The sequence below is a fragment of the Amphiura filiformis genome, chromosome 13 (genome assembly GCF_039555335.1).
Source record: "Amphiura filiformis chromosome 13, Afil_fr2py, whole genome shotgun sequence".
In the NCBI taxonomy this organism is placed as follows: domain Eukaryota; kingdom Metazoa; phylum Echinodermata; class Ophiuroidea; order Amphilepidida; family Amphiuridae; genus Amphiura; species Amphiura filiformis.
The window spans coordinates 60,805,116-60,826,390 of record NC_092640.1 but is presented as its reverse complement, the minus strand read 5'-3'; the positions used below and the strand labels follow the sequence as shown (position 1 = coordinate 60,826,390).

General features: G+C 36.2%; 2 protein-coding genes and 1 long non-coding RNA gene across 3 annotated transcripts in view; all 3 read left to right on the top strand.

Moving 5' to 3' along the window:
- Window positions 1-21,021, top strand: part of LOC140167351 (uncharacterized) — a 52,231-nt gene extending 31,210 nt beyond the window's left edge. The window contains exons 2-3 of the long non-coding RNA XR_011861045.1: window positions 20,239-20,355; window positions 20,898-21,021. This is a non-coding gene — a long non-coding RNA (uncharacterized lncRNA). The remainder of the gene's footprint in view (window positions 1-20,238; window positions 20,356-20,897) is intronic.
- Window positions 1,855-12,648, top strand: LOC140168746 (uncharacterized). The gene is made up of 6 exons (XM_072192155.1): window positions 1,855-2,085; window positions 7,923-8,044; window positions 8,939-9,353; window positions 10,445-10,550; window positions 11,622-11,854; window positions 12,490-12,648. Exons 1-5 carry the CDS (start codon window positions 1,855-1,857, stop codon window positions 11,765-11,767), a joined length of 1,020 nt encoding a protein of 339 aa, XP_072048256.1. The 3' UTR covers window positions 11,768-11,854; window positions 12,490-12,648.
- On the top strand, window positions 13,150-16,718 carry LOC140167349 (uncharacterized). Its single transcript, XM_072190665.1, has 5 exons — window positions 13,150-13,286; window positions 14,033-14,087; window positions 14,403-14,483; window positions 15,012-15,056; window positions 15,751-16,718. Exons 1-5 carry the CDS (start codon window positions 13,170-13,172, stop codon window positions 16,116-16,118), a joined length of 666 nt encoding a protein of 221 aa, XP_072046766.1. The 5' UTR covers window positions 13,150-13,169; the 3' UTR covers window positions 16,119-16,718.
- Window positions 21,022-21,275: the final 254 nt, after the last annotated feature.

Here is a 21,275-nt window from a genome sequence, read left to right as displayed (position 1 = left end):
CACCCCAAACTGGAGGGCGGACCTGCCCCATCAGCCTGTTATACAAAATATCTATAATTATAGGCCTACCATTAAACAAGGTAAAACTACTAAAAAGCATGTTTTTCAAGTTATGTGGTATAACTCATACCACCCTTTATGTCCTAATACATACGGTAATCTCCCCGAAGTTGTAAACATGATACGTTTATTAAAGCTCACTTGGGATCACTACATAACCCTGACCCGACCCATGCAACAAATTTAGTGACTCCCCAGAAGAGAATGAATGCCCTGTATTCTAAATGTTTGCATTTAATATGTTATTGTTATGCAATGTTTAAACCTTTTTTGTGAACACTCCCCGCTCTCCCCTATAATCTAGTTTTTACAATAATATTTTTTTGAATAATTAACGCTTTTCTTTTCATTAGATTTAGAAAGTTTACTTCGAGGACTGTTAAATATAAAAACCATGATTGGGGGGACAACGGGTCTGATTGCGGAGGGACAAGCCGTTTTTCGGCACTTTTCCTATGGGATTAAAAACATTTTCAAATCGATGGGGGGGGGCACGTGCCCCCGTGCCTATGACGCTACGCCACACGGGTACGCCGACTGGTCCGGTGGGAGGAGAAAAGCAAACACAATTACAAAATGATCACCGGACCCCTTCATACAATGCTTTAATACGCTAGATATCTATATAGTTTTTACAATAATATGTTTGAATATTTTGAATATTTTTTGAAATTACCTAACACTTTTCTTTTATTATATTTAGAAAGTTTACTTCGAGGACTGTTAGGCCTAATATCAAACATATCAATTTTTAATCATTTGCCATAAAATGTGTATTAGGGGCCTATATTACGAATTTCCAAAAACGATCAAAACCACACCCCTTAACAACGAGGTTATCACATGTAGAGCCTGGTTTACAGGCAGGCCCGTACGCAGGGGGAGGGGGGCAAATTTGTAAAAGTATAACAAGAAAATCCCAAAATATCACAAATTGCGAGCGTAGCAAGCAAAAAAATCCAAGTTTTTATGATTTTTTTGGTCAAAAAAAAAGGTCAAACATTTTGGAAAAAAGTCCACTTTTCACAATCCCCCTGGTAAAAAGTTTACCCTTTCAAAATCATCAGGATCTGCTCACAGGATTTTGGTGTGAACCAGGAGACAAAATATTATGACCATTGGGGTAAAATCATCTTGTTTTGTTTAAGTTTCCAGGTTCGACCCTTTTAACGCCCTTTTTCTAGAATTTTGAACAAATTTCTGACTATCTCTCATGAATGACCCCGTTTTTCATTATTTGTCTTCAATTTTAAAAAAAAAAATCGAATTTGGATGACTTGTAAAAAAATTTGCATCAACTCACTTGTATTCACGGAAAGACCGTGAAGTATTTTAAACGGCTGGAGAAAGAGGCTAATATCGGTAATCGCCCAACAAATCGGCATTGAAGTTTGCAATGCATTGTAGGACAGTTTTTGCAGTTTTGGGACACTTTGTCCTTTGACCTTTCAGAAAATTCAGAAATATTGGGTTTTTGTACGTACAAAATATAATTTAAAATATTTTACAATAATTAAAACAAATATAAAAAATATTTGTATTCTATAAATGAGTTATTGAGTATTTTTAATGATCAACACTATGACAATAATAAGAAAATTAATAATAATTACGTCAATTTTCCCGATATGTTAGAGGTCAAAGTGTCCCAAAACTGCTCTCAAAAACCGGAAGTTAGAATGGCGATTGGGCTTATTTCAAATGCGGATGCTCAGCTGCAACCGCGCGAACCCAACTGGCAGTTGGTAGCGATGGTCGAGGTAGCGATGGTCGAGTGACCAGAATGAGTTAAAAATGTCTGCTCTTTACGACAAAGATTCAAATATTTCACGAGAAATAGTAGATCACAGGATATCAAGTACGTCTGAACTCGTTTTTAAACCCAAAGTAACATCGAGCCCCGTTAAACAGTCGCGTGACAATGGTGATCATGACCATTTTGATTTCGATGATCGGCGGCAAGCCAGCTTTGCATTACTACATGATGACATGGATGAGGTGGAAAACACGGACGTGACGGCGGAGGTAAATATAAATAATACAGCACTCCATCATGTCCATATAATACCATTTTGTCATGTTTACTGATTTTTTTTCCTGTTTTGTCATGCACGGTTATCGCCGGTCATGTCAACACAAGTCAACGTGATCTGTGATCATGAAACTAACTCACACTGACTAAACCCGATTTGGCCCAAATTTGACCTCACAGATGAACTTATCAGGTCTTCGCCATTCTAAATTTATGTACCGTATGCTTTTATATACATGTACCGTACCGTATACTTTAGACCAACAATTTAGCAGTTATGAGTACCGGTAAATATTCAGATTTCCTAAATTACAAATTAAAGCCATATTAACATTTGTTGAGGAGAACGCCCTCAAAAAAATTATAAATTCAGGTTTTTACACGATTGTAATGTACTTTAGTAAACAAAGATTCTCTGCAAAAATCAAGACTAATAGGTGCTGTAGTTTTGTCAAAATCCGAGATTTTGAATTTCATGATTTATAAACCGCCTGAATCAGTGTTTTATTATTACGATAGAAATATTAGTCGAAGCGCGTATATAAGCGATGTCAACACAGTAAGTACGCACACGGCGTGCGGGACACACACACACGCCAGAGGGTCGTACCATTACAACTGCCGGCGTGACATGCATTGGCGCTAGTTGTAAATTCCGATTTTCTTTGCTTTCTCACTTGTTCGGCTCAAAATTAAAAGGGGATATCTGACAGTAAATGCTAATATTTTATTGAAAATTAATACTAATCTATTTTTAAAGAAATGTTATATTATAATATGGGCTTATGGTTTTAAGCGTACTGCTAGCTATCCAGCGCGTATTATTTTGCACAAAGAAAAGGTCCAATGCACGCGCTTGATGTTGCGCACGTATACGCGATGGTTATGCTGTCAAAGGAAATCTGAATATTACTTTAGTCCTAACATCATTTTCCGAGGTGCGGAAGTACACCAAATTGGTGTCTAGTTTGACATTCTTTTGACATGTTACTCGAGAACTCTAGCTTCGAATTGCACACGATACTTACGCATTCGATGCTAGAGTGCATTGCTATCAATATTCGGTCGGACAGGGGTGCAATTTTTTACACCGGAGGTTATTTTTATTCTCTTAATGTTGAAATTTGGATGAAAGTTATTTTGATGAGTCAACTGTAGGCCTACCTTTTCAGCAAGATTTGCCTATTTTGGACAGTCTAAAATTTTGGATGCAATCGCTAGTCGTGATCGGCTGTGTTTACTTCTGAACTTCCATTGCTTTACATGGTGTCATGCTTCAGTGAATCCGACTAGATTTTGAATGCAATGGTCTCTAGCCTGGAATGTGAAGCTATCGGTGAGCAAATTCTTGGCTAGACTTCTCAAGCAAGTGACATGGTCTACATGTAGGTATGCTAGATGAATTCAAATTTGCCATCAAACTGCATCATTTTACATAAGGCCAGTATAAAATTAATGTTTTGGTTCTCGTCCAGAGATTTTCATGAATTGATGAGGGAGGGAGGTGTTTTTTTTTTTTTTTTTTTTCAATGTAAAATTAGCATTGTCAGTAGTTTTCGGTCTTCTCCAACAGTGCTCGAGGAAACAATGAGGCCCTTTTTTTTTTTTCAAATGTGAGATTCTGAGGATAAACCCCTAGAGTACCACAAAAAGACTTGGAAGTGATGCTTGTTCTCTAATAAACTTATTTATATGTATGAAGATTTCATAAATCATTCCAAAGTCTAAAAAATTGAAAAATCTATAAAAAATAAAAAATCTGACAAATCCCAGAAATTGAGGAGGGAGGGGACGAGAACCAAAATATTAATTTTACACGGCCTAAAGCCCTTAGTAGAAAGCCAAAACTGAAAACATTTTTGTCATAGCACTTTCCGTAACAAAGTTACATCTTGTTACTTAAAGATTGACTTTCATCAAAAGATTCTGCTAGCAAAATTCCCCAAAACGGCATTTAGGGGTGTTTCTAGATCTTAGTCTCATGGCGATAGGGTCACGGTTTTTATGTTGGGACCCTAAATATGGTGGTTTTGTGACATGCAAGAAAAAAAATCGCACTTAAGATGTTGATATTTTTCTAGTCCTACATCACAGGACTCTCAGATTTGGTTTAAAATCACGTATATCAATTATCATAGCCCTATGTGCCAAATGAACAAATTTCAAATGGCAGGTCTCTACTCCTTGTCGTTCCGAGAACCAGCCTATTAAAAATTGGGTCAGACCCCCCTTTGTGCTCACGCGCGCGACGCGGCGCGACATTCATTTTCTTCTGAGTTTAGACATCCATATCTTTCCCAAGGTGTAAGCTACAGGGCTACAAATTGGAGTCTAGGGTAGAGTGGCAAGTCTTCCGTGATTTAAAACACCAAATTCTGTGATTTTCCGTGTGTGGTTTTAAATACTAAATTCCGTGATTTAATTTCAATCATTCTAGGCCTTTAGGCAGTATCTTATACTTTATTCATTGTTGTAATTAGAAAAACCTTGATGAGCGGAGTGCTCATTTCTCCCATAGACTTTACATGGTGCCGTATCCCAATTCCGTATCCCAATTGGGCAATTGCACCACCCTGCGTCTTCGTTTACTTAATTACTTACTCACAACTTTTTAATTTAAAACCTCAGAATATTAAGTTTGGTATCAAATTAAGGGCTGGGGTATGAACGTTTGCACAGTATTTATTTTGGGACATTAGAGCACATCAGACATATCGAATTGCATTCTGAATACGAAGAATGTCCTTCTCTTCTGATATGAAATAATTTTGATTTTTTGAAATTCGCAATTTAATACACATTTTATGGCAAATCATTAAAAATTGATATTTTTGATATTTAACAGTACTCGAAGTAAACTTTACAAATCTGATGATTTATACTTAAAGTGTACAGTATGTAGGTGGGATGAAAAGCCGACGATCAATTGAACATTTTGACCTTTAGATTGGAGATATGGATTTTTTTCCCAAAACACCAAAAAAAATAGGTCTTTTTGGGAAAAAAATCCATATCTTCAATATGAAAGGTCAAAATTTTCAATTGACCGTTGGCTTTTCCTCCCAGCTACATACACTTTAAGAATATATCATTAGATTTATAATTTACTTCGAGGACTGTTATATCAAAAATTTGAAAAATATTAAATTTTTATAATTTGTCATAAAATTTGTATTATATTGTCATTTTCAAAAAATGAAAATTATTTGATATCAGAAAGACATGCTTCGTATTCAGAATGCAATTCGATAGGTCTGAGGTGCTCTCATGTCCCTCAAAAAATACTGTCGAAACGCAATAAACGCTCATTCTAGATCCCTTAAGGAGTACACTATAGGCTTTAAAATGAATGCAAATTTGATGGCATTTGAAATGATTAAAGGTGCTTGCTTAATACAAATAAGTAATTTTTTACTAAAATATGAAACAACACCATGGCCAGCCCTCGAATTAACCCACGGCACCCATGGCAGTTTGCCGTGGGTGCCCATCTCCACTGCCGTAATGCCCTCAAAATATGTCCTTTACCCAAGGCAGTTACTTGCCGTGCCCTCTAATGAAGTTGCCGTCGGTGCCCCAGCCCTGCCCGTGCCCCTTCATCATAAAATCATGTATCTATGTTTGTGTGTGTTTTCTTCACTTTTGAGAAATTGCCTTGGTGCCCTTCTCAAATTGTCAACAGTTGCCATATGGCTCAAAATAAGCTAAGGTGTCATAAAAGTGTAACACACAATTATTTTTCCAGCTCTTTTCTTTTGGTCTCCAACCAGGTTTAAATTATAGTATGCACATATATCGCTCATAATACACTAAAAGAAAGATAAGTTATAGACCATTTACTTCACAAATTTAATTTTCTAGCCCTTAAATGCGTTATATTTGACAGACACAATTTTGATGATTTTCTGCAATCAAATAAAAATTTATAAAGTATTACATAAGGTATTTTGTGGTTATTTAGGTGTAGGACCTACAGCAACTGATTGTGGAAAAAATGTGTCCAAATATTACAATAAGGAGGATAAATTGTTATAAATAAAATATGTGTGTCCGTCAAGCCATAACATACATAAGATGTCTGTCAAATGTAACATACAGAATAATAATTTGGCAAAAACAGTAGTTCAAGATGGGAAATTGAATAAAGATCACATGCAGTTTATAAATCACATGTTTTAAAACACTTTTATAAACTCTAAACTATCATCATAATGTGAACATCAAGTGATTTTTAATTTTTAAAACAAATTGCGTATGTTATTTTTTACTGTTTCATACAAATCTTGCGTATGTTACTTGCGTACAAATGTTTGACAGACAACACTTAACAATGGATTGTGTCATCAAAACAGCTTCTCCTCACAAAGTGATAGTGCCACAAAGCTAGGTGGAGCTAAATGCTATGTCATGTAGCATAATTAGCTGTATCACCCTAGTTTAGCAGGAATTACAGCACCGTCTTGCGTATGTTATATTTTGACAGACATTTCAAGAAAAAATTTTAAATTGTTATATGTTCAAAAAAGATGGCAGCCACTTACAAATTGATTATAATATGGAGAAATTAAGTTATTTACAATAGATTTACCCTTTAGTTTATGCTTCAAGTCTTTGTTTATAAAAAACTGAGGGACTTCAAAATCAATCAAAAGTTTGACAGACAATAGTAACATACATAAGGCAAACTTTTAAATCCTTTTTTGATCTGTTAACTTATAATTCATAATGCCTCTTTCTGGTTTTTTATTGGTTTACTGCACCATTTTGGGAAACAGGTCACATGAATTTCTATAAGGATCCATAAAAAAATTAAAAGCTGTTGAAAAAAGGCGTCTCTTGGCATGTTACAAATAAAAGTGTAAAAAGGGCATTTTTACAGCTATTTTTTATATTTTTTATTATTTAGAGTGAAAGGATTTTACTTATATTGTGTATGCTATGTCTTTACTACCTAAACTTGCCACTAAACTAGCAAATATTCCATTTCTATAATTATTATTTTTAAAAAAAGATGTCAAAATATATGGCTATAATATGACACCTTAGCATATTTTGAGCCATATAAAATGTCGTGCTGCCTTGCCTTTTCAGTGAAAATCCAAGGCAATTACCAACTTGCCCTAAAAAATGTAAACATGTAAACTAACAATTTATATTAGTATTATTTTATCTGGATAACACAGCAAACTGTTAATACCTATTCAGTTCTATTGATTGTGACCCAGTATGCTGCATTTCCTTAAATATCCCACATACATGTAGTGCAAACTATTCTTTTTATGGATTGCTGATATAGCAAGACAACAATTAAAACTAATTTCATAAAAAGTGGAGGAAACACTTTTTTGCCCTGTGCTGTATATCTTGCAGATTTGGTTGTTTGACATCTGTCGTCCAATTAGTATAATCTGGCTGTTGACAGGACTACAGGCAGAAATAATTTGCAACACAAACCTATGGGGCATAAATATGTGCACTACACATCGTCTTTTTTCACTCCCGAGCTTGCAGAAATTCCAAATACATGGGGAGAAAATTAAATTGGGGGAAAAATATTTTGCAGTGTAGTCAGGGGTAGGAGTAAGGTCCAAAAGTAGAGGGTCAGAGTTCACCCCGAGCTTGCACATTCCCAATATATGGAGGGTGAAAAATTAATATTTTTTAAAGTTAGGGGTCATTCACCCCCGATCGGGGGTTAACGCTACCCCTGCACGTCGTGCAGTATGTGTTATTCGGTAAATTAAGTGTCAAAGCAGCTTTTTGGGGTGGGGGCTGGGGTATTTATTGGACCATACCCAGAGGATGATTCAGTTTTTTTCGTCTTTAACAGGAATCCAATTTCACCAAGTGCACTGTGTGTACTGTTACAGGAGAGGAGAGGAGTAAAACACTGAATAAAGAAAAGAGGAAGGCAATAGAAGGTGTCTTAACTAAGCATCTCAATGTGGCAGGGTAAGTATACCTGTTATTTTATCTTACTTTACCTTAGGGAACAGACAAAAAGTTTGATGATGTCCTATAAACAAAATTCCTTTTATAAGGCCAGGAGAGGGATGAAAAAGTCTGTGGGCATTTGTAAACAAACTAGTTGAAATATTGGTCTGAGTTGATCTTTCAGGTGGGAATTTTCAACATTTCTCAGTTACATTTCAGGGGAGGGGTCAGGGTCATTCTCCTAACAAAGGAACTCTCGTTTATAGGACATTTTAAAACTAAAGTTATGTTGTGATGTAAATTGTTCTTGTGGTTGCCCCACAAGCATGACACAACTGCTCTTGTATGTGTGCGCTCAGAATGATTAACTTAATATTCACAAATCGATACTGCGCCCAGCAAAATTCACACAGAAGTTCCACAGCATGTAGCCACACAGGTGACGTTGGCCCAGCCAACGATTCCCTGGGTATATATGACTTGGGCTGATTGCGTCATCAAGTCACGTGAAATGCATGCATGCAGAATGGTTTTAATAGTGAGCTTTAGTGAGACCTAGTTGGGTTAGGGTTAAAGGAGGCCTAAGTCTAAGAAAAACATGCCTCTTATCCCTAACCCTACCCGTGGTTTTTTTGCTATCGGATTGCCAACGATTCCCTGGGTATATACTATAAATGACTTGGGCTGATTGCGTCATCAAGTCATGTGGAATGCATGAGTGGTTTTAATAGTGAGCTTCAGTGAGACCTAGTTGGGTTAGGGTTAAAGAGGAACAGATAGCGCACAAACCCATAAGGGCCCTTTATATAATTGCCAGATTAAACATTGTGGCGGCATCTTGGCTAAGGAAGGCTGTGTACTAGTAAATAGTCCTTTTAATACATATTTGTATTTTGCTTGTTTCAATTTTAGGAATGAAAGGAGAGCTTATGAAAGACACAAGGAAAAATCAAGAGGAGACAATAAATACCTTTGTGTGTCTATTGATGGAATGGATCAAAGCAAGACTACCATCCCACATCTCACAAGACTGGACAAAGGGAGCCAGCATTCATGGCGTCTCCAGACACACTTGACGGGTGCCATTATCCACGGAACCATGGATTATGGCAAAGATGTTAGGATATTTGTCAACACTGCAGATATACCTTCTGACAGCAATCTCACATTAAATATTCTAATGCTAGCATTAGAAGGTTATGTTAAGAAACATAACAAGCTGCCAGAAGTGCTATATCTGCAGTTTGACAACTGTTGGCGAGAAAACAAGAACATATACGTTCTTGGTTTTTGTTATCTGCTAGTGGCGCTGGGAATAGTACAAAAGGTAAGTGTGCATGTACAGGCCTGGAAAAAATGTGGAAAGTGGGAAGCTCCTTCCCGGGAAATTTGGAAGTTTGGAGGGAAATTAAGGTCCTTAAACAAAGAAATACAAAAAAGAATTTGGAGGAAATTTGTCTTTTGAAGGAAATTTTGATCATCTTCAGGAAATTTTCATTTTTCCTACCCTGTGCATGTAGTCTGTCTGTTTATTAGCATAGCTGGCTGACAGGACCACATAGCAATTGTGTGGGATGTGTATGTATGTGTTTATAACCCTAAGTGTCAATGGACATACTTGGCCAACCAAACCTGGTGATAATATTCTTTGGGTAAAATGAGGTCATTGTTGAGTTTCAAGTGAAGTGGAAATTTCTCTTTCAAAATGCAGGCTCACTGTAAATCCACAGGGGGTCAAATTTTAAACTTTTTCTGAATCCGATTGCTCAAGTTGGTGTTAGAAATATACAAATCATTCACCAACAAGCAATGCCCCCATGCGTTTGTTATGCGATAGCACATTGTGCGTCTTGGCATATTATCTGAAAGACCATAAAAATATGCAGTATGTGAGGAGCAGTTTTGTCTTTTGCACTTAATAGAACAATTGGCCCTCATGAACAGGTGATGCTTGGATTTTGCCTGTTGGTGATTGGTTGGTATCTATTTAGTTTGTGGCCATAAACAGGAGGGCAACATGTTATAAATCAAGCAGAGGTTATGCAAGGTCATCTATAGTGCGTTTACTCTTAGCAAGTCGGTATCATCTGTGTGTATTTCATTTGGGCACAGCTGGCACACACACCCCCACACATGTTCATAGATGGTGCATATATGTGGGTGCAAAACCTCTGCCTCAATGTTTTGATGTCACTGACTCACAAAATTTTAGGGAATGGTTTTGTATTTATTTGGACATCAAAAATAGCTTCCCTGTACTATTTGATGCTATGTAAATTGTTTTTTGGAAAATTAGGTGTATGGTGTACATTATTTGGTGACCCTAGGATACATTTGGAATAAGGTAAATGCAGCCTGTGAACAAACATATTGATATTGTTGTTGATATTGCAAATTTTGTTCTAATTTGAACCACAGGTCCGGATCAATTTCCTTATTGTAGGACACACCCACAACGATGTGGACCAGGCCTTCAGCAGAATAGCAGAGGCACTTAGGAAATGGGTTGCCCTCACATTGGACAGTAAGTGGAATTTAAGAAGCAATGTTTGTATGTTGTACATACTATTGGACGCACAGTATCCAATGTTACCTTAGATTTTTTGGGTGTTCTGCATTGTAGTGTGGTAAGCATGTTATTAAGACTGGTGTTGGGAAAAGTTTTACTTTATTTTACATTTATCAACAAGTTAAATACAATCATTGAACACATTAAACAAATGCAGGGGTGATTGTAAATTGCTTCTGAAATGCAACTCATACATCAAAACACATAAATTCCATTCAAACAGAACTGTAGACTAAAATTATTTATTATGAATGAATGCATATATATGCTAAAAGTCTGTGCAAATGGCAATTGTGTGAGTGATAAAATCTGCCATTTAACATAAGATAAGCAATTAGAGCATATTGTTTTTCAAGACGAGGAGTATCTTGGATCTGATGAGAAATCATAAACATGATCTGTGTTAATGTGAAGTTGACCCGTGTGTATCCTATAGACCTTTTCATATCAAGATAGGAAAAGTTCGGAAACCGCGATATTTATTTAGTAAGCTAGGGGGCCAAATTGTACCCAAACTGGCAGACAAGAAATGTCATGAATTACGACACCCTTTTGCGGGAAAATACAGCTTATTAAGCCACTGTGAACATGTGGTCATCGCGAGAAATATTTTCCTAGCATATTGAGCTAACACCTCAGCTACTTGGTCTCTTACACAACGCTACTGCCACACGCTTAATTGCACGTTGAGTATCCTTGGCAAAAGTACCTATCTCGTCCCTAAATTGACCATCGAGAGTTCATCGTAGTTATGAGGCCTGTTACACATTGGAACTTCGCACTGTACATGATGATGAAGAGGTACTTTTAGACGCGCGAGACGGGAAATTATTTCATGCTTCAGGATTTATCGGAATTACTCAGTATGAAAAGGTCTATTGGAGCAGTTACTCAAGAAATACATATAGATTAGCTGATTGTATTCCCACAAACTCTTACTGAGCACATCTATTAATAAAAACAGTACACAGACCTTTGATGTAGAACAGTAATAATAAGTATTAGTACTTGTTTTACATCTTTCAGAACTGACCGATGTCATCAAGAGGTCGTATGAGAAGCCAGTTCCCGAAGTTACCATTCTAAACCATCTGTATGATTTTAGGGAATGGTTAACCCCACACTTTGCAGGGAAGTTTAAAAACCACAGCCGTCCCCACAATTCCGTATAAAAAAAGATCAACGGAAAGACTGTTCTTCATTATAGGATGTACACTGGTGATAAGTGGGAACCAAGCGAGGGTCTTGTCTGTTTGAAGGTAAGATTGATTTTATATTGTGGGTAGCGCTAGGCTGCATTTTGGGACCCCGGACTCGCCAAAATACAGTTTGGACCCCTATTTTAAAATTTTCTGCAAGTTCCGGGGTCCCTGCGGACTCTAGAATGTTTTATTCTAGCGCTACCCCCTGGTCCAGTGAATTTTACTTTGGACAATGAAATTGGGGCATGTTACTTATTAGTAAAAATTTACTGATACTGCCTTATGGTGAAATTTGGCACCATTCCTGCTACTTGCATGATGTCAAAAGAAACAGTAAAATAAGGTTTAGCATGGCATGTCTTTGCTTGTTTCACTGCTTGCAATGAATGGGACAACAATGCAAATCACATATACCCACACATTAGCTTTGCAATTGTGGTCATTAATCACGCTTACGTTGAAAATGTTTTTTTTACATGGATGCATAAAAGGGACAATATTTGACCTCACCGTATACTACGTAACTTTAAAAAATCTAAACCAATAGGGTCACATTTTTAACGTAAGACAAATTAACATAGAGTCACCTTTCACTTTGAATTTGTACTTGACAGATTAACATGTTTTAGGATGCAAAATGTAGAAAAAAGATGAAGCAATTAAAAAAATTGGTGAGAATTTCTTTTTTACAGACTTTACCAGACCTAACAGAGGTGCCTCTTTGGATAACTCCCAACCTGGACAGAGTATGTCTCAACACCTTGAAAAGGGACATTCCAAAGTATTTTCACAGAATGGAAAGTGAGGATCAGACATGGTGGAATAGATATTTGGACAATTTCATGACTTTAAAAGAGGTAGGTGCTTTAATAATAAAGACACCATTTGTCATGATGAGATGCCAATGACAGGTGTTTCTTTCATGTAAGACATGCAGAGTTAGACTATATACTAGATGTTAGGCGAGAATTATTCGGTTTTTGTTGCTGCGAGGGTCAATAAAGTCCAAACTTACACCTGCGGAAATTCACAAAAGCGTGCATCAAGTCATGTAAAGCGCAATTCACATAGACCATCTGTGTGTATGACATTCTATAACAATCCCTATTATGAGCTGAACAGAGTATAAGGCAGGTAAAGACTTAATTGGGGACAGACTGAAGCTTATAATCTCTGAATAAGATTTTCACAATAGATTATTGGTGGTGACATCATTCATGAAAGCTCTCACTGTATTTCGTATTACACACCATGTTCTCTTTGTGCGCAACATGTAGTGGTATTTTTTAGCCTTGAAATAGCATTTTAAACAATTAAGTGACTCTGATGCTTATCTATTTTATCAGCCCCAGCCTCAAGAACACACTGGCCAATGATGACCATAGCTGCAGTAGCAGGAACACGTGCTATAGAGAATTTAGATGATGTTGATGCCTTGCCTGTCAATTTAGGACCAATCTGGGAAAAACTGAATAGGCCGATGCAGCCGGTAAGTTTAGTTTGTTAAATGGCTAGATTTTTAATTTTGATTTTCAGTCCATTTTGTGGTATTTTAGCCCAATTTTACACTGTTTTCAAGCTTTTCCTACTACTTTCAGGATATTTCACAGGCTTTAAATCACACCCCTGCCAAAGGGGGTGACACTCCTCATAAGACCTGGGTCAATTTTCTTATTTTGGGTCCTCTTCACATCTCAATGCCAAGTAGGTATTCCTCCCCCCTCCATTTGGTGTCAAATGAAAGAGAACAAAGTAAAGAATATAAAAATAATAATCTGGTAATACCTGGGTCAATATTCATATTTTGGGTCCTTTTCATATCTCGAAATCCCAAGAAGGTATGACCCCCAAGTATACCACAATACTAGTGGAATACCACAATACTGCTGAAGCCCCATTGTTCAGCTGTGGTGCGGTAACTGCTCTAGTTCTAATATATCAGTTGTGTAGTCATGGTAGTAGGAATTACAAACAATAACATGCAAAACCTTTTTAGAATTCTATTATTATTATTATTATTATTATTAAACTTTTGTTTTGTAGGCCATAGATATTGAAATTATACAATTGTTTTTTCAAAAATAAATTTGCTTGAAAATACAATTTTTTTCTGCATTTCTTAAAAAATGCACTCAACCTACTTAAATAAAAAGATGCACTCGACCTACAGGAAACAATTTTTTGTTTAGCCTAATGTCTATTAATACCAATTTCTGGCACTATTTAATATTATAGGTGACCATTGGACAACAGGGGAAAACCATCCGGCCCAAGCCTAGACGTATCCAAGGTAATACAGTTGATCTTTAAATGATAAACAATTGAAATGTTCAAAACTCAACATTTGAACTTTTACACTTAGTAAAGAAAATCTCTTTTAGGGGATATGGATGTATGAGTGGCAATGGTAGCAAGTAGCAACAGATCCACATACTAACACCAGGTGAATATTACAACTGGTCATGATAATCACATGCACATCCGTATATGCCTCAAGGTGTTTATTTTGACTCTTAGGATAATGAAAAGGAGAATATGTATACAGATTGATCTCTGTTAGTAACACTTATCTTCCAATAACCAATACTTGTTCATTTATATACAGATATCAATGAACAAGAAATCTCAGAGGCAGATGGAGAGGATGTTGCTGAGAGGGCAGGAGAGCGCAGTGACAGTGAAGAAGGTACATGTTTTTTTTAAATAGGACAAAAATGAAACTACAGGTTGTCCAAAGTACACAGTTTCTGCGCGCCGTAATGTCAAAAAGGAATTAATGCACTTCTAGGCGCACACAAATGCATGAGCGTCTTAATACGCCGACGCGATACGCTTTACGCAAAATGTGCGTGCCTTACTGTACTTCAAAGTGGACAGACTGTAATAACTCTATGCCACTATGGATTATTAAAACAGTTGGATCACCATAACTGGTTACCGGTGTGGGTTTATAAACAAGTGCAAATGAGGACACACATATTATAGAAAGCACACTTAGCATAAGTGCTGTGCCCAACTGCATGCTGTTCATTCTACATTGTATCTATTCACCATGTTATGAGTCTTGCCATTAACAGTTTGAACAAAGTAAAGCTACCAGTATTTTTCAGTTGGATGATGAATATATTATACTCCTGATTAGTATGCTACAGGTTTCAAGCATTATTAATTTTACCAATGTATATCCTTTCTGGTTCAATTGCAATTCTTACAGAAAATGATGACGACATACAGGAGAAAAGCAGTATTGCTGATCAAGGTACACAATTTTACTCTCTTTAATCCCAATAAAATCTTACAAAGCAAAACTACTACGCATGCAATCAACATGATTCTATGACACTATCACCCCAAATCGTGATAATGACAGTTCCGTTGGCCAGTTCCTTTCCTTACTGATGGGCAAAGCCACTTTGATCGATAGGGCTAAAGATTTATTTGAGATGTGGTCAAATTGGTTACACAATTTGGCAAACTAAATTAAATCTTAACATTTTGCCAAACCACAACATGAAAACATAATTGATGTGAAAGCCATAAGACCAGTACTACATCAGCCCAAAATATAATTTTGTGATGTGACAAGTCAACTTCACATTCAAATGATTGAAATGGGGGAGGGAAGTTTTAAGAGAAAGCCAATAAGGCCATTAATTCCTGCACATACGTGGACTTGTTACAGATGTATCTGATGTGTACAAGGGTGTTTTTATAATAATGTTCTGATACGGTACTCAATATTTAAAGTTGATAAAACAGTTTGAAACTCAACTGAAATGTAGAAGGTCATGGGTCGGTACTCTGAGCCTCTGTACTACTTTACTGCATGGATTCTATGGTTAAATTTGTCTCCTGTTTTTTGAACATAAAACACATGCAAGATATGTTTCTGTCATAATATATATATCCACATATTCATGAAAATAATCTTGAATAAAATACTTCATTGACAGATACCGATGTGACGGGAGACATGCAGCAATATTCTGCTATACAAAAGGGTGATCTAGTGGCAGTGTATGTGGCGCATCACTGGAGATCTAGTCCACTGATAGGATTGGTCCATGATGTCATCTTGGAGGAAGAGAGCTTTGTAATCCATTGGTACTCGGCATCTTGGTCAGGAAAGTGCTCCCCTCTGTATGATGGTGGCGGAGGGCATAGAAGACCCAAAACGGAGAAATTAGACATCCGCTGCTGTCTTTTGTGGCAATTCAAATTGACCAGTAAGAAAGAAGCATTGTCATCAGCAACCGTACAAAAACTGAAGTCTGCATACAGAGGTATTGTAACAGGCTTCGACAAAACGCCTGTTCTATAGCCCGGGGCAATTAAATAATCTCTTGGGCAACCAGAAGACCAGAAGCACAATTTTATAAGTTACAAGGTTAATTATGCTATAAATATGGACTATGCAATACTATATCACTCATGAGAGAGTTGTCATCATTTAAATATAATTCTGGCCTCTGTATGGTACCACATGGCAAATTGACATGATAATACAATAAAACAGATGATATGTATGAATGATTGGTGGAATCGAACTAGAGACCTGTCTCTCTGTCACCTTAGACTGGCTGCTATCCCAATTGTTGGTAACACCGTTCCAGTTTATTGCATACACTACTACTGTCTGTTCAATTAGCTTAGATTCTTGAATTTTTAAGATATTTGAAAAAATAAATGATTGTGGCCAAAGTCATCAAAGAAAAGTGTTAGCACAGCCTTAGACCTAATGTGGTTTATACTTTTCAAATTCCAAAGTTCAATTTAAAACCCCATTTCTTTTAAATTTTGCCTCATTTTAGGCAGTTACTTGGGTCCACCATAAGGGTTCGCGACCTTTTTACAAATCGAGTGGGACGGTCCATTCTCAACTTAGGGCATAGACCCTATCCAATTTGGCAAAACAATCTGTCCCGCCATTCCAATTGTTATATCGTTCGGTTATTGGATAGGTTCTATAGGTGATGATGGTCCACGGTTTTTGTTACACGAAACTATAATTATGGCGCCGATTACGTTTTATGCATAACATTATTCTGAGCATTATTTTTTTTTTTATTATGACATTAAAATTATGGATTTCGTTCTTATTTCAACTGGTTTACAATGTAACTTGAGTTTTGTTTAATACCATCATTCCTTCCCAAGAATATCAGCTTTAAACTTGACATTTTCAGATACAGTGACTTTACAAGAAGTGTTTTCTGTAACCTGATTGTTTTAAATAATATTTTCTGATGCAAAATTCTTTTGTTTCCAAATGTCCTTCTCATACAAAAAAAACAACCCGGAATAACAAATTGAAAATAAATGTGTAATTTTATAGTAGGCATACTGGCTAATATAGCTATTTTGATGGACAATACTTCCTGATACGGATGGTCGAATAAATACTATCTCAGCGCATTATGACATTCGTCCCCATTGCTCCAAATGGATTGATTCAAAAAGTTTATGGTACCCGACGTTCTACGGCTTTTTTATAAAAATATCGCGGAAAAGACCAAAATTGAAAAGAAATGAGGTTCTAAACTGAACTTTAGAATTTGAAAAGTATAAATCATGTTAGGTCTAAGGCTGTGCTAACACTTTTCTTTAATGACTTTGACCACAATTTTCTATTTTTTCAAATATCTTAAAAATTCAAGAATCTAAGCTAATTGAACAGACAGTAGTATATAACTATATATATTGATTATCTTGTATTTTGGGGCTTCATGCAGGTATAACGCTGATTTTAATATATAATGTGCATCCCACAGAATTAGAGAAGGAAACCCAGGACTAGACTGTCATCTTGGTACAGGCATGGAGCAACAATTGGGGTATTCGGTTTCCATCGGAATGCACTTGAGGCAGTTGTCGTCATTTGAGAGACTAACTTGATGCGAACTGCATGCAGTACCAAAGACACGCTAAATATCAAAAGCAGAATTGTTTTCGTTCATCTCCGCGCACCATCGGTGAGGACCCGAATACCCCTAATTTTCTCCCCATAGCTGATGGCGCAATTTACGTGGTGGTATAGGGAGTCCCGGTTATCCTTCTCTTATTCTGTGGTGCAACCTTAAATAGAGCAATAGTGTAACTTGACACTCCGAATTATGATGTATCATAGGCTTTGTGTTGTGATCATTTTGATTAATGGTTCATAACAAAGAAAGTGTGAACCAGTTGACCTAGCAACGGTCATACTCGTATTCTAAAGGTCCGTTCATACTATGCCGCAATTACTTTGCGATGAGGTGCGTTGCAGCACTGCACTAGCAGAGGCTACATAAATTTGTGCCTCAATGAAATATTAACTGGAAGTGTATGCTCAAAAGTTATGTTTACAAATCAAATATTTCATACACACCCAGCTAATGTTTGGATCATTGGGGCAGAAATTGATGTCCATAATATGTAGTTTTTTATAAATGAGTTTGAATACATATCCAGTTAATGTTTGGATGATATGGGCAGAAATTGATGTCCATATGTAGTTTTTTATAAATGAGTTTGAATACACACCCAGTTAATGTTTGGATGATAGGGGCAGAAATTTATGTCCATATGTAGTTTTTTTAATAAATGAGTTTGAATACATATCCAGTTAATGTTTGGATGATAGGGGCAAAAATGTATGTCCATATGTAGTTTTTTATAAATGAGTTGGATAAACACCCAGTTAATGTTTGGATGATATGGGCAGAAATTGATGTCCATATGTAGTTTTTTTTATAAATGAGTTTGATAAACACCCAGTTAATGTTTGGATGATAGGGGCAGAAATTTATGTCCATATGTAGTTTTTTATAAATGAGTTTGAATACACAATCAGGTTAATGTTTGGATGATACGGGCAAAAATTTATGTCCATATGTAGTTTTTTTACAAATGAGTTTGATAAACACCCAGTTAATGTTTGGATCATTGGGGCAGAAATTTATGCCCATGTGTGATTTTTTTTATAAATGAGTTTGATAAACACCCAGTTAATGTTTGGATGATAGGGGCAGAAATTGATGTCCATATGTATTTTTTTATAAATGAGTTTGAATACACACCAGGTTAATGTTTGGATCATACGGGCAAAAATTTATGTCCATATGTATTTTTTTTTAATAAATGAGTTTGAATACATATCCAGTTAATGTTTGGATGATAGGGGCAGAAATTTATGTCCATATGTAGTTTTTTATAAATGAGTTTGAATACACAATCAGGTTAATGTTTGGATGATACGGGCAAAAATTTATGTCCACATGTAGTTTTTTATAAATGAGTTTGAATACACAATCAGGTTAATGTTTGGATGATACGGGCAAAAATTTATGTCCATATGTAGTTTTTTATAAATGAGTTTGAATACACACCCAGTTAATGTTTGGATGATACGGGCAAAAATTTATGTCCATATGTAGTTTTTTTTACAAATGAGTTTGATAAACACCCAGTTAATGTTTGGATCATTGAGGCAGAAATTTATGCCCTTGTGTAATTTTTTATAAATGAGTTTGATAAACACCCAGTTAATGTTTGGATGATAGGGGCAGAAATTTATGTCCATATGTATTTTCTTTTTATAAATGAGTATGAATGAGATGCACAATACCTTCATAATATTATGAAAATAATATAAATTCTATTTTATCTCTAACCATGGTATTAGAAGCAAATAGTTAACCATATCTTGTAATGAATATTTATATGCAAGTTGAAATTAAGCTCTGATATCATATATGACAAGTTAATAAAATATATATACTTATTTGAACCTGAAAATGTGTACAATGTAGAAGTGATGTTAGCGTGAGTCTCCTTTTTAAGCAACACAGTTACAAATAGACTGGATAACCAAGTTGCTCTTGTGCAAAAAGCTGATTACATGCATTTTCTTTGAGTGAAAACGAGTTGTTGAGGTAGGAAATGTTTGAAGTAGCATGTTCAACACGCACATGAGAGTTGTATGACCTCATCTTGGAATTAATTTGTAACCAAACCCATGAAAAGAGAAGGAGACCAAAGCTGTGTTTAATATGCATAAAAAATACTGAGCATGCAGTTTTGAACAGACACAATACCTGTTCTTTGCCATTACTCTTTCTAATTTCCAAAACATGCCATATAAAGTGCTATTTTAGGGCGTGGAATCCAATTCAGACTTGGGAAGAGCCTTGCATGACATTTGAGGTCCTTATTTTAAAAAGCTAATTGCATTGTGCATGTTTGATAATGGAAATCCATTGAATTTTGTTGCAGAAACCATATGTTCACCCATGTCTTGTTGACATCTGCCAAAATACCAGATTAAAAGTTAAACGAAATGTGTTGTTTTCACCTGATTTTCTTAATTGCATTGTTATATATTACAACATGTTAGTGGTAAAATATGCCTTGAACTCAGTGAGACTTTTTTTCTTACGCTTTTCCTTTTTCCATTTACCAAGTTGAATCTTCGGTGGGATTTCAGTGTTATGATGGAACATGGTTGCCAGCATCGGCCACATGCGATGGTGAAAGAGACTGCTCGGGAAAGAACTGGGAGGATGAACCAATAGAGTGTGGTACGTATGTGTGATCGTAACCCTGTATGCTGCCACCACGGCACACTATGCCGCAATGCCTAAGAGTCATATTAAGTGTTAAGCCTGTTCAAACGTCAAGCTTGTATCTCTGTTGCCTTTTAAATAAACACGGGTTTGTAAATTTGTGCAAGAAAAAAATCACAAATCACAAATCACTCCTTAAGATTATGTATGATGAACACAGCGTCATATCAGACGTTATGCCGTAATTGTTGTGTTAGGGGAGGGATCAAATTTCCAGACTTTATACCGAGGAAGTCAATCCCTCTACGGTCCAAACTAGGTAACATATTATTTCAATCATGTAGTATATTTTGCATGTTGATAACAGGAGTAGAAGGCCGAAAATATCACTCAATTATGTGATTACAAAGAAGCTTTTAAAAACACAGCGAAAGTGTCTTAATATTATCATCTGCGTCTGTCTCTTGACTTGTACCCTCTCTGACCAATTTCTCTCTGTTCATAGAAATGTATGCGTCTTGCCGCTTCTAACAGAATTATGATTTTTAAATATTTAGAAAATAACACATTAGACGACGAAGCTATGCGTGATGTCCTGAAATGTAAAAATGGCGCTGTGACGGATCGGAGACATGTTTGTCATTATGCCATTGAGAGCCGTGGATTTCCTATTGGGTGCCGGGACATGACACATTTGCTTGATTGTGGTTAGTAATGTAATCAGTCGATCGATTAGTCGATCAATTAATTAGTAAAGCATTAGATCGATCATCAGATTAATGTAATAAACTGGTACGCAACGCATGACACAAAATGCAATTTGGCCAAGGCTTTACAATTGTGTTCGTATAAGAAACAGCCTGATTAACGATTGTAAGGCCAGGTCAAGCATATGTTAATGTAAAGGTTTGGTTCAGAATACATCAATCTGTTTA

What these genes read in the sequence shown, in the direction of transcription:
- LOC140168746 (XM_072192155.1), top strand. Translation starts at nt 1,855, where the DNA reads ATGTCTGCTCTTTACGACAAAGATTCAAATATTTCACGAGAAATAGTA. An exon ending in AAGCATCTCAATGTGGCAGG is followed by an intron (nt 8,045 to 8,938) that starts GTAAGTATACCT and finishes TTTCAATTTTAG; the next exon opens with GAATGAAAGGAGAGCTTATG. An exon ending in GGTTGCCCTCACATTGGACA is followed by an intron (nt 10,551 to 11,621) that starts GTAAGTGGAATT and finishes TACATCTTTCAG; the next exon opens with AACTGACCGATGTCATCAAG.
- LOC140167349 (XM_072190665.1), top strand. Translation starts at nt 13,170, where the DNA reads ATGATGACCATAGCTGCAGTAGCAGGAACACGTGCTATAGAGAATTTA. An exon ending in CAAGCCTAGACGTATCCAAG is followed by an intron (nt 14,088 to 14,402) that starts GTAATACAGTTG and finishes ATTTATATACAG; the next exon opens with ATATCAATGAACAAGAAATC. An exon ending in AAGCAGTATTGCTGATCAAG is followed by an intron (nt 15,057 to 15,750) that starts GTACACAATTTT and finishes CTTCATTGACAG; the next exon opens with ATACCGATGTGACGGGAGAC.